General features: G+C 50.7%; 1 protein-coding gene across 2 annotated transcripts; it reads right to left on the minus strand.

Moving 5' to 3' along the window:
• Positions 1 to 2,426: 2,426 nt before the first annotated feature.
• Positions 2,427 to 8,104, minus strand: COPS7A (COP9 signalosome subunit 7A). Of its 2 annotated transcripts, none has more exons than XM_075552133.1 (8): positions 7,983 to 8,104; positions 7,323 to 7,527; positions 6,068 to 6,143; positions 5,731 to 5,819; positions 4,645 to 4,847; positions 3,747 to 3,852; positions 3,472 to 3,623; positions 2,427 to 3,286 (listed from the first exon to the last, which is right to left on the minus strand). In XM_075552133.1, exons 2-8 carry the CDS (start codon positions 7,482 to 7,484, stop codon positions 3,247 to 3,249), a joined length of 828 nt encoding a protein of 275 aa, XP_075408248.1. In that variant the 5' UTR covers positions 7,485 to 7,527; positions 7,983 to 8,104; the 3' UTR covers positions 2,427 to 3,246. The 2 variants fall into 2 exon arrangements, with proteins under 2 accessions (XP_075408248.1, XP_075408249.1); XM_075552134.1 differs by having other exon boundaries at positions 7,957 to 8,031.
• Positions 8,105 to 12,653: the final 4,549 nt, after the last annotated feature.

The following is a 12,653-nucleotide window of genomic DNA, read 5'->3' on the forward strand; positions in this document are numbered from 1 at the left end:
CTACTGCGGTGAACAGTTACCGTCTTGGAAACGCACAGGGCCAGTTCTGCGCTGTGCTGCAGGGTCGCTGGGGGCCAGCATCGATGGCGGTGAGTGCGGCCTTATTTAGGATAGGGTCACTGAGTTGGAGTCAACTTGCTGGCAGTTGGGAGTCGGATGCTTGTGGCCCAGACACCTAGGAAATACTGACAGCTTCCAGTAGTCACACCCTGTGTCATCCCCACCCCAGCAGCAGCAGTAAAACCAGATCTGGACATTTGTTTCTCAGATGGTGAACGCGAGGGAGGGGATGTCAGCTTCTGACTCTTGCCCTCCAGCATCAAGGAAATGAGGCCCTGGGTCCAATGGATCATGAGGTACTGAATCCTGTTGATTATCACTGGGTCTCGAGATGACTATGTCCTTGGCCAATGCCTTGACTGCAGCTTTATGAGACCTTGAAGGAGAGTAAGATTTGGGGTAGTTTCTTATTTAACTAATACTCTAACTGGCTCTCCGTTGCCTGGCCCTAGGCTCAAAACACTCTTTTAAACTTCCTTCTATCCATCCATATTGAGATTCACTGAAGAACTTTCTAATCCACTTATAACAGAATGGCACAAAATGCATGCAGTCTCGCTCCTCTTGGGCTTAAAGATGTGCACTAGTACAAAGTTCATTTTCAGCTTCAGACACCAACTTTTCAAGTGTTAGCCATTCATGTGCATCAACTATGAACTTACACAGAAACAAATGAGCACCACGGCCAAGTCCTGGGATTTCTCTACTGTGGGACCAGCACAGCATGCATGGGAGTGTGCAAGGGGGTGATAAGAACTCTTGGTAGAGAAGATGCTACTTCGGCGCTAGGTCTGATTATAGCGTGAATCCCTAAATATGGACCCAAGCGTCATGGTAAAAAAACAGCCCTTACCAATCCCTAATGAACCTGTTCCTCCTTACCCAGGCCTTCATAGTCAGAGCCCCTTTTGTAAACAAAAGCAATTTGCATTTCCAGGTCTCTGAGGATATGAATGTTTCCCCTTCATGGAAGGATGGAATTAGAGAATTCTGGAGTGTTGTACGAGAAGCCCTAATGGTACTGTGGGTTAGGCATTGATTGGGACGCTAACAGTAAGACCAGTGGTTCAAACCCACCAGTTGCTCTCTGGGGGGAAAGCGAGGCAGTCTGCTTCGGTAATGAGGTGTTGTCTCAGAAACCCCATGTAAGGTTGACAAGGACCATAAATTGGAGAGGACTCAATGGATTCAGTCTTGTGGCACAGCAGGTTAAGCATTGGGTTCTTAATAGCAAGGTCAGCTGTTTATTACCTACCAGTCCCTGAAAGAGAGACATAACAGCTGTATCCACAAAGACTTAGAGTCACAGAGATCCTAAGGGGCAGTTCTATTCAGCCCCAGTCTCACTGAGCGTGGGAATGGACTCAGTGGGAGTAGGTTAGGTCTTTGAGCTTGGGGCAGTTATCATTAGAACTGGGAAGAGTGCCTCTACTTTACAAGAAAATGGGTGGGGACAGGCTCAAAGCACTGGGAATTAGCAACTTCTACACATTGGAGGGTGTGGACAAAAGAAGGGCTTTATTTCAGAGGCAGGACTCAGAATCAAGACGCCACAAGCCCAACAAGCATGTCGAGGACAAGCCAAGAGGAATCACCCAGAGCATGCTCCAGAAAGACTCAGGGTGCTGGTGCATTTACACCCTGGCCCCTCAACCCTCAAGACAACTCGCCCTGCCCGCTGAAGAGAAGCCAAAAACCCTGCTCCTCTGGCACTTATGCCCGACTCGACTTGGGAGGAGTGTCCCGTGGTAAATCCCCACCCGGGGACTTAGCCCCGGTTCCAGACCCTTTACACTAGAGCAGGACCAGCAAACCCCGGTTCGCGAACCCTGTGCGGACACATGGCTCTGAAGTAAAACAGAACAATGTTAAGGGTTTTCTACGTAAAAGTCCAATTTATGGCTCTCGAATAATTTCTAAATTTGTTGAAAGGGACAGGATTGGCTCTTCTGTCTCCAAATCTCACTGGTCCCTGCCCTAGAGGATCCCCAGTGCACAGCAGGCCACCAGGCTGAGACCGGGCCATTGCCACAGAAGCGCTGCCTGACCGAGGGTGAAGGCAAGACCGCTGCTTCCTGCTTCCGAGCAAACCGCTCCGGACGGGTCTGACGTGCACACCTGGGTCTATGACACAGACTGAGTCTTGCCGAGTAGGGCGGTGACGATCATTCTGCACATCCAGTGTCCGTCGCATTCTGCTCAATAAACAGCTATTGCTCGTGAGCATGAACGGAGGGAAGGCTGGATGGACGGTGTGACTGTCAAAAGGGCCCCCGGATCCTAATGGGGATGCAGCCCTCGGCCCTTCCTTTCCCAGAACTCTGCTTTAGAGTGGACCACACAGAAGACACGTGGTTCAGGGCATGTTGGTAGATAAGAGTTCTCATAGATTTATTTCTGTGTCATGTTATATATAGATATATGTATATATGCTTTTTTGTTTTTGTTTTATTTATTTTTTTAATACAACCTATTATCCCCTTTTCTTCCCCACCAAACTTACACAAAGAATCCAAAACCCTTGCAGGACTATTATCAGGCTTTCCAAGATAGCCAGGGCCAAGAAAGACCCACGTCTCCTCTCAAAGGACACCACCCTCTTCGTGGGCTCTGGGACATTGAAGCAGCAGCACTCCCAGGGCCCAGGGGAGGGGAGAGGGCAGGGAACGCTTGTAGTGTGGCAGAATTCTAGGAGGACCATGTCCAGGGGCCCCTCGGCTGGCAGACTGGCCCCCGGCACTCTCGTGGTGAGACTACAGGTGAGGACCCTATGGCTCTTCAGATGCCGCCCCAACAGGCCAGGTGGGAGGGGGAACTGGGAAGCAGGCATGCAAGGAGAGGGCGGTAGGAGCAGCACACCTGCAGGTTACCCACTCAGGGCTACCACCTCCGAGACAGGTGGGACAGACAGGGACGGAGGTTCCGCTCTCAGAGGGAAGGGAATGGCCGGGAGGGACGTTGGAAAGTCACATAAAGCAAAAGTACCAACAAAACCATGACCTCTGCTCACCTCCGCCCTAGGGCGGCAGGCTCTGTGCTTGGCAGTGGGGGAGAAAAGTGGGGTCCTGAATTGAGGATTATCAGCTGGCCAGGGGCACAGGAAGGTGCTCTGAGGACTCCTAAGGGGCGGGCAGGCAGACAGGCAGCTGGGACCCCACATCCCCAAGGAAATAAACGACAGCCCCTTCAGTTCGACTTGGACCAAATCTTGGCGCTCCCTCGGAGCCTGGTAAGGAGAAGAAACAGAGAGAATGCAGGGAGTCCCCCAGCCACTGAAGGTTACCCCTCGTCACCCCTCCCCCAATCCCCTAGCCACATACAAATGACTATCAGAAGAGAAGGCAGTCAAGTGCCCGAGGTCAGAGCAAGCAGGGCCCCTGGAAGCAAGCAGTTCTGGTCACACTGGCTCACCCCTTGCCCTTTGAGGCTTTCTTGCTGGGCTGGCGTTGGTTGGTGCCAGGAGCTGGCTCCCTCAGCTCAGTCAGGTGTTGCTCAGGATCCTGAGATGTGGCCGCAGCTGCTGCCGCCGTTGTAACCTTAATGGTTTTCTTCAGGTTGGCAACCTACCAGGAAGAACAGGAAATAGCAAAGAAGGTCCCAGAACTTGACAGACGCTGCCTATTTGTCTCTCCGCTATAGGGTGTAGCCAGACCCTTCTGCACAGGACAAGCAGCCCTGAGGCTCACCTCACTCTCAATCTGCTGCTTCAGGGCCAGCTGCTGCTCCTTGTGCTGGTTGGCCCGGCTCACTTGCTCCTCGATGCCAGACAGCACCACCTCACAACCCACACACCTGCGGGATGGAGACAGACCAGAGGGTGCCAATCAAAGACTCATGGCAGACCATCATAAGAACCTCGAGCCTGGCATCCCAGTGCTGAGCTGAGTAAGGCACCCTCACCAGGGCGCCTGGAAACCACCTGCAACGCTCCCACCCTCAGCAGCCAGCTGGATTCTCGGTAGACCCACAGCCAGGCAAGGAAGAGTCCAGAGCGCTGTGCGAGAAGGGAGGAGGAACCACAGCCAAGTGGGGAGGAGGTGTTAAAGAGGAACAGAGGTGTGTCAACGAACAGAGACGCATACGTTAGCCAGGGACACGGAGAACCTGGACAGGGAGAGCCCCCCATCCTGAGGCAGGGACACTGGTGGTTACAGACCAATGGGCTGAATCCAGCCCAGGACAGTGACCAATCTCCGTTAGAATCCACTCCGGGGGGGAGGGGCTGTGTCCTTGCATTCCCCAGTTCCACCAAGGCCTCCTCCACCCCACCTCCTCCCTCTGAAGAAGCTTCCAGAGCAGCGGTTCTCAAGCTGTGGGTTGCAACCCCTTTGGGGGTCAAACGACCCTTTCACATGGGTGGCCCGATTCATCACAGTAGCCAAATGACAGTGATGAAATAGCCACAAAAATAATTTTCGGGTTGGGGGGCCACCACCGCATGAAAGGGTCGCAGCGTTAGGAAGGTGGAGAAGCCCTGCTCCAGAGGAAGCGCTCATTGACCTTCAGCCTCTTGGGCACCACTGGGCCACTTTTCTCCTTCTTGGGGCATGAAGACAAGGGGCAGCGCCAGGACCCAGGCCTTACCACTCCTGCAGCGTTCGGGTAATAGCATTCAGGTCCTGGCGCTGGATGTCCCGCCCAATGCTGTAGTCCACCTCCAGCCGCTGGTTGCGCTGGTCCAGGGAGCCTCGGAGCACGTCGGCGTACACGGCCTCAATCACCAGGTCTTCCAGCTGCCGGACGTTTCGCAGGGCGAGGGCCTCCAGCAACACTGCGTACGGGATGCACTGGAAACCGGGGCGGCCGGGCTGGGGTTGGTGGGGCTCCTCAACAGGGAAGGGCCTCCAAGATCCCTCTTCCTTCTCCCCCAGACCCACTTTCTCTCCTCCCGATTCCCAAGTCACTTCCTCTAAAAGGCTGGTTCTCAGGCAATGTCAATAAAAGCATCTGCCCTGCCCCACCTCAAATACAACACCCTAAGAATGACAATCTGAAAAGCAAAATACAAGACAGAGGCACCCCTCCCCCCATCCTTATGTCCTGCACTAAAGGGGGAGAAAGTGGCAGATGTCTGGGTGTCTGCCCTTGGTCAAGAACAGGGTGACATAGAGGAGTGTGGGGTAGTGGGAGAGGCCTGGGGCTACTCTGCTCATTCATTACACGTAATTCCAAGAGGCATCCTTGCTCGAGACATCTCCAAAGTCACGTAAAAATCAAGTAAAATCAAGAACATGAAGGGACAGGGTCACGTGGTAAGTGGGAGAGCGCAGACTGACAAAGAAAAGACAAGTCAAACCCGAGCCTGTGGGGCACAGAGAACCCTGCACATCACCGGCAGAGACAGGCCTGTTCCCGGCTCTCAGGCTCTGTTCTCATGGGACTTCACATTCTGAGGATGGGGTAACTGTGGAACTATTCCATGAACACCCCCATTGCTATTCTCACCACAACCCACAAACTACAGTTTACTGAGGACTTACGGTAAGCTGACTGAAAAATCAAACAGCACACTGAGAATAAAATCCACCCTACAGAGGTGCCGTTAAAGGGTTTTAGATTGCATCAAAGAAGCGACAATTGGGTCAAAGGCTGGGCCAATGCAAAGTCCCTGCCAAGGGCTGGGAGGACCGTCCCGTCCTCTAGGGCTGCAGCGGAGAGGACGCCACTCACTTTGACTTTAGCAGCCAGGCTGACAACTGACAGGTGTCTGAGCTTATTCTTCTGAGCTTCTGTGAGCGGGGGGAGATTCCGGGCTTCAGCTGGAGGAAAACATGGACAGACAGAAGGCCTTTCTTTTTATTTCAGTTTGTGGGAGATTCTAACCTTCATTTCCTGGTTTCTTAAAAACATTTTTTTTAGGCTTAATTTTATTTTCTTTGCCAATCTAGGTCTCGTACCTCACAATAAATAACTAGGGTTACCAACCAAAGGGGGTATCCCAAGAATGTCTTCTAATTAAGTTCCTCTCCCATCCACTACTCCCGAGCTCCAATCCCTCCCTGGTTACCTAGGTAGTCAGCATATGTCCCATATGCAAACACTGTGAGCAGCCGAAATGTGGAAGCAAAGTCACTCTCTGCCAGCTGTTAGGGAGAATAAGAGGGAAGAGAAGAGGTGACGGGAAGGGCTTCCCACTCCACGCTCCCAGCCTTCCGCTTTTAACTCCTTTTCCTTGTCATCACCTCACCTCCCACCTTCAGGCATTTTATGCAATTCCTAAGATCCAAAATGCCTTCCTCCACCCGCCATCCATTCCTACTCCAAAATTCGGGGCAAAAATATTGAGAGTGCCACCAACTGAACAACACCAGGCATTTCAAACTGTCGACTCTGGAGTATTTCTCTCTGAATATTTCTGTGTCTTTCAACAGTTAGTTGGACTCCGCAGTTCACCCCAGCCTCCATCTGACAGCCTAGGCGGACATCAGAATCTGCGGCCTCTGCTTTAGACCCGCCTCACCCTGGATGCTTCCACTCCCCGTTGCAGCCCTCCTCTCTTCCTATCACGGATCACTCAGTCCAGCACTTCACCAGCCAAGGATGTTACCTAACAATAGCTTTCTTGTCCACAAGATGATAGATCCAGTCTCCAGCATTCCACTTAAGATCCAGCAGAGCTATGCATGCTGTTTGATGTCCCAGTAAGTGCTCACTAAGTGACTTAGCTAGATCTCGATCTAGTCCCCCAATCTCTTCAACTAGAATGTAAGCTTCGGAAGGGTAAGCCCCGTTTGTGCCTTGTACTTTCTGGTGTTTCCAGATGACATGTGGAGGGAAAGCCAAGGGAATTGTCACTGTACCAGGGTGATTCAAGACAGTCTGAGGCCTTCAAAAACTTGGCCCGGCTGGCTCACTGTCAAAGCATCTCTGTACCTGGCTTGGTGCCAGATACGTGGGCAATACTGGCCCTTTAAACTCTGAACTCTGCCCTGCTGTGGGAACAGCTCGGCTGCTGTGTTCCTGGCAGCTTGCTACGTCTTTGGAAGCACACACACCTTCTACCTTTGAGAAGGGAGAGTGGGCCATGCTAATTTAACAGGCTTAATCCTCCTGGTGCTCCGCAATCGCACCCGATTCTCAGACGACAATGCCTCCATGTTCAAAAGTGGAAACTGAGGCCCTCAACAGTGATGTGATGAAGCGTTTACATCACTGGAGACAGGCTGAAACTCGCAAATTGTGGCAGGCTGTCAGTCGGTCAGAGGAAATAGCCAAACGAACCTCGGAGGCTTGGCTGTGAGGGAGCCAGGCCAACAACCCACCTCTCTAACATTGGGCATGTCCAGCAGCTCCCCAAACACGTAGACACCTGGGGCCTCCAGCACCTGGTGGATGAGGGTGGCCAGCGCTGCCCCCTTGGCCGACTTGGCCAGCAGCAGAAACTGCTCCTGGTTCTGGCCCGTCACCTTCACCTCCCCGCTCATGGCTGCGCGCAGCTGGGGGCGGTTGGGCTCCGGATGTGGGGAGCTGCAAGGGAAGGCGGGGTGAAGCGGGCGCTCTCTGCACGCCGGCCGAGCGGGCGCGCACGCGGGAGGGGCTCAATGGCAGGGGCAGCGAGTGGCTTCGAGCAATTGGGCATCAGGAGCTGGCGTGGTCAGAACTTGGGCCGACGGCGGGTCGTTCTGACGAGACGGGCATGCCACACCTGCCTGCTCCCCCGAGCCCTGGGCCGAACCCCAAACCCGACCACGGGCACCCCCGCCCCCCGGCGCAGATCCCGGTGCGGAGAGATGTCACATGGTGTCCACCGCAACGACGCGCTCCCTCGGTTTTCCCCTCGTGCCCCACACGTGCCCCCCGACCACGTGACCCCGCCCCACGCGCCTTACGCGCGCCCCGCCCCTCCTTCGAGCAGCCGCCCCGAGGCCGCGGCGCCAGCCCGCCGCCCCGTCGTACCCCCGTCGGGTCCCCGGCGCCGCTACCTGGAAGCCTGGTCTCCCAGCGCGCCGGGCGGGGCCGCGCTCCGTCACCTCCGGCCGCCGCGCCGAGCCTTCCTGCCACCGCCCCGCCCCCAGCCCAGGGCCGGTCTAGCCGCCAAACTCGGTGACCCACTTCCGGCCGCACTTCCGCCCCACGACCCAGGCGCCGGGGGTGGGGCCGCGCAGGCGTCCTGCTCTCTGATTGGCTGCAGGGAAGACTGACGGGAGCCTCCCGCCCCCTCGTGGTTTCCACAAAGCTTCCTGGCTGCATGGGGTGTGGGTGCTCCCGGGAGAGCGGCTACCTGCGTGAACCCTGGGGTGTCCCCTGAGACTGGACTCCGGCTGCCGGGGGCAAGGGGGAGGGCGACGGGGAGGAGGAAGGGGGCGATTCTAGGAGAGGGTAGGCGGCAGGGATCGCTTGGAGAACGGGGTGGGGGGCGTGCAGAGTAGAAAAGGGGCAGGAAAAATAACTGAGAGCTTATTTTTGTCCAAACATCACTTGCATTTTTATTCTATTAAATCCTCAACCTCAGTCTGACTTCAGGACTCCCTCTGCCCGGACTACAACGTACCTACTTGGGCAGCGATGCTTTCCGTGCATCGTCGCTTCCAATTTCTGGGGAAGGAGGCATCTGTTACTCGCATTTCACAGATGACATCCGTTTGAATCCGAGGTTCACCTTCCACTTCACCTTGATACTTGAGGAGAGATGAATAATTGGCGTTTCTATAGGAAAAGACCTTGTAGTAATGAGTGGGAGAGATGAGACATAGAGTTGAGGAGGTGGAATAAGACAAGGGACCAAATAACTTGATGAGTTAAACTTGATCACTTTAAAAGTGTAAGTAGAAAGGAAAAAATAATGGACATTTGTTCTAGTACATAGCAGGTACTTGGTTCAGTTTTTAAATTATCAGTCTGGGGGAGGGAGGGGAAAAAAAAAAAAGAGGACCTGATGCAAGGGGCTTAAGTAGAGAGCAAATGCCTTGAGAATGTTTGGGGCAGGGAATGTATGGATGTGCTTTATACAATTGATGTATGAATATGTATGGATTGTGGTAAGAGTTGTATGAGTCCCTAATAAAATGTAAAAGAAGAAAAGAGAAAAAAATGATTAGGGCAAAGACTGTACAGATGTGCTTTATACAATTGATGTATGTATATGCATGAACTGTGAAAAGAATTGTATGAGCCCCAATAAATTGTTAAAATTAAAAAAAAAGATTATAGTAATAAAAGTTTGCCCCTATGAACACTAAAAAAAATAAAAAAATAAAAATAAATAAAAAATTATCAGTCTGTAACAACCATTTATAGTGCATATTAATATCTCATTTATCTTGGTGGACATGATCACTAAGGAAAATAATCCTCGTAAGGTCACCAGTAAGTGGTAGGACTGAGATCCAAGTGCGGTTTTAAAATTGCCCAATATTAAAACTTAGGAAAAGTAGAAAAGAAGAGAGAAAGGAAGTGAGGAAAAAACGTGTAACTTGAGATGCAGCCCTGAGTCGGCCTTAAACGATTTGGGACCATGCCACCTTGTGAGATCTCAAAATGAGAGATTATATGGCAGCGTCTCTAAGGCCAATTTTGATTCTGATGTTTAATGGTTCTATGAGAGAGAAATGACAGGGAGCCCAGAAAAAGCAGACGGTGGAGAAAGAAAAGAGAGGGGAGGGACTTCGTTGTGAAGTGAGTTTTATAAAGGAAGAGGACTGGAAATGGGGGAATGAAGACGGGACAGAAGGAAAGTCAAGTTCCCAACAGGGAGGATGGGAGTTGAGTAAATGTACACAGAGCCCGGATGTAGGATTCACTCATTGGTGACAGGGTAACAAGTTGTGTACAAGACTATGGTGGTGTGTTTTTAATGCTAATGATAGAGACCAAGATTGGCTGAATGAATGCTAACTGATAACTCTAACATGTTCACTGTTGATTCCAAAAGTATATATTGAGTACCACAGGGTTCTAACTACCCGGACAAAGACAAAATTCCCGGCATCTTGGTGTTTACATTCTTGTTCTGGGATGCAGACCACAAATATATAATGATCAGAAGGTGATAAAAATCACCGGGAAAATGGCAACAAATGTGCTTGATACAATGGATGGATGGATGGATTGTGTTAAGAGCTGTAAGAGCCCCCAATAAAATGCTTTTTTTTAATTACCAGGAAAAATAACAAAATGAAGGGGATAGGCAATGCCGAAGAGGCTTGCTATTTTACATGCGGTCCTAAAGGACCTCTGACAAGGTGACATTGAAGAGACCTGGAAAATATGAGAGAGCTAGTCACATCGATTTGGAGAGGAAAGTGTTTCAGGGAGATTACAAGTGGAAAGGCCCTATGTGGTTAGAACTGAGTGAGCAAGGAGAGAGGATGGAGTCTTAATAGAGAAAACCGATCATGTCAGGCCTGGGGGTCATTGTATGGATTTTGGCACTTACTCTGGCAGCCAGTGGAATATTTTAACTGAAGAGTGACAGAATCACCCACATGGTTAAAACATTATGGTGGCTGCAAAGCCCCAGGATGTAGCAGGGCGGTAGAGATAAGGAACTTTTTCTTTATTGTAAAAAGTATATATGTAACACATTTGCCAATCTCAGGTGTACAAGGGAGTGACACAAACCCAAATGGAAAAAGCACACCAGCCTGTGGGATCATGAGGTGTTGCCAGGACCGGGTAAAGGGCATCAAAAGACCCAAAACAAAGAAACAAACATTTTTGAGAATGAGGGGGATTGGAGCAGAGACCAAAGGCCATCTGTAGACAATGGGACATTGTGATGGGACATCCCTCACAAAGGGGACACAGGGAAGGGATGAGTCAATCAGGGTGCAGTACAGCACAAATGAAACCCTCAAGCCTCCTCTGGTTCCTTGTGGCTTCCTCACTCCCCACTACCATGACCCCAATCCTGCCTTTCAGGCTAGACCGGAACATGTGCACAGGTACAGCTAAGACATAAGAGATCACGACACTTGGAATCCAGGAACAGGATGGGAGCAGCAGTACCAGGAGAGCAGGGGGCAGATAGGAGAGGAGGGGAGGAAGGCAGAGACCGATTATGATGATTGACATAACTGAAGCACCCCACCCCAGGGGACGAACAACAGAAACCATGGGGGAAGGGAGACAGTGGTTGGTATAAGGTATGAACATAATGGTAATTTATAATTTACCAAGGAACCATGAGAATGGGGGTGGGGGCGGGGGTTGTAAAAGGAGCTGACACCAAGGACTCAATAGAAAGTAAATGTCTAGAAAATAATGATGGCAACATGTACAAATGTGCTTGATACAATCAATGTATGGATTGTTATAAGAGCTGTAAGAGCCCCCAATAATTATATATATATATAAAGATGGTCAAGATGGGAAGATTTGCTTTACTGGATAAGAAGACATCATTGTAATATGACAGTATAGCATTGGCTTAACGGTGGGTAATTGATCAACGAAAATTCAGAAATAAGCTCACACAGATGTTGACACTTGATTATGACAGAAGTTGATTGGTGAGGGCATTCATTTCTTTAAATATACACTCCTCTAAGTGTATATTGGTAGGGTCATGTTTGCAATAAAAGATCATGTAGATTTAGTTTAAAGCTATAGAATTTAAGAAAATATGTATCACTAATTTTTTAAAAGATGACCAAAAAACCCAAACTCAGAGCCATGGAGTCAACCCATATCGACGCCATAGGACTGAGTAGACCCACCCCTGGGGGTTTCGGGGACTGTAACCTTGGACGGGAGCAGGAAGCTCCTGAGCGGCAGTGGCTGCTGCTTTCAGACAGCTGCCCCTGGTTAGCCGCCCAGCGTGTGACCACCGTGCCACCAGTGGGGCAGAGTGTCCAGAGCTAGTGTCCAGCAACAGATCTGCTTAAGAGATGGCCTTCCGCTAGATGCAAATCCTACAAGCTAAGCATAAATGGTAAAGGTTTTTATAAGACAATATAGAAGAATATATTCATGAATTCAGGGTCAGGATCTTTTTTTCTCTACTGTTTATGTTTTTAACTTTTTATTGTGATTCTGATGAAAGCTTACAGAGCAATTTATTTGGTTTTCCAGCCAAAAATTGAAGACATTTTGATTCATGACATTGATTACATTCCCCACAATGTGACAACATTCTTCCCACTTGCCCGTGTTTTCCTCTCCCAGTCTTCTCCTTTCCTATCCCTGCCTTCTGAACTTTCAAAAACCAAACCAAACTCAGTGCCATCCAGCCAATACTGACTCATAGTAACTCCCTGTGGATTTCCGAGACTGTAACTGTTTATGGGAGTAGAAAGTCAAGTCTTTCTCCCAAAGAGCTGCTATGGTTTCGAACTGCCAGTCATGGGAGATCACAGCCCAACACACAACCACTACACCACCAGGGCTCCTTTATCCCGGCACAAATATTGCCCTTTGATCTCCTACGGTTGGTTGTTCTAGGGAATATTCAACCTCCCTGGCGGTACTGGTAAGGAAAGTTGATGCATGGTGAGAGGATAAAGGGAGTCTACCGGTCTCTGTCATAGTCTTATTATTTTGAGTTTTCCCCCACAGTTTCCTCCTACTCCACCCAGGACCTCTATTGTGACCCCACCCCCCCTTTGCAGCTGTGAGCAGGAGTGGTCACAGTGACAGCCAGGTACCATTGAGCT

This window comes from Tenrec ecaudatus, chromosome 6 (assembly GCF_050624435.1).
Source record: "Tenrec ecaudatus isolate mTenEca1 chromosome 6, mTenEca1.hap1, whole genome shotgun sequence".
Classification (NCBI taxonomy): domain Eukaryota; kingdom Metazoa; phylum Chordata; class Mammalia; order Afrosoricida; family Tenrecidae; genus Tenrec; species Tenrec ecaudatus.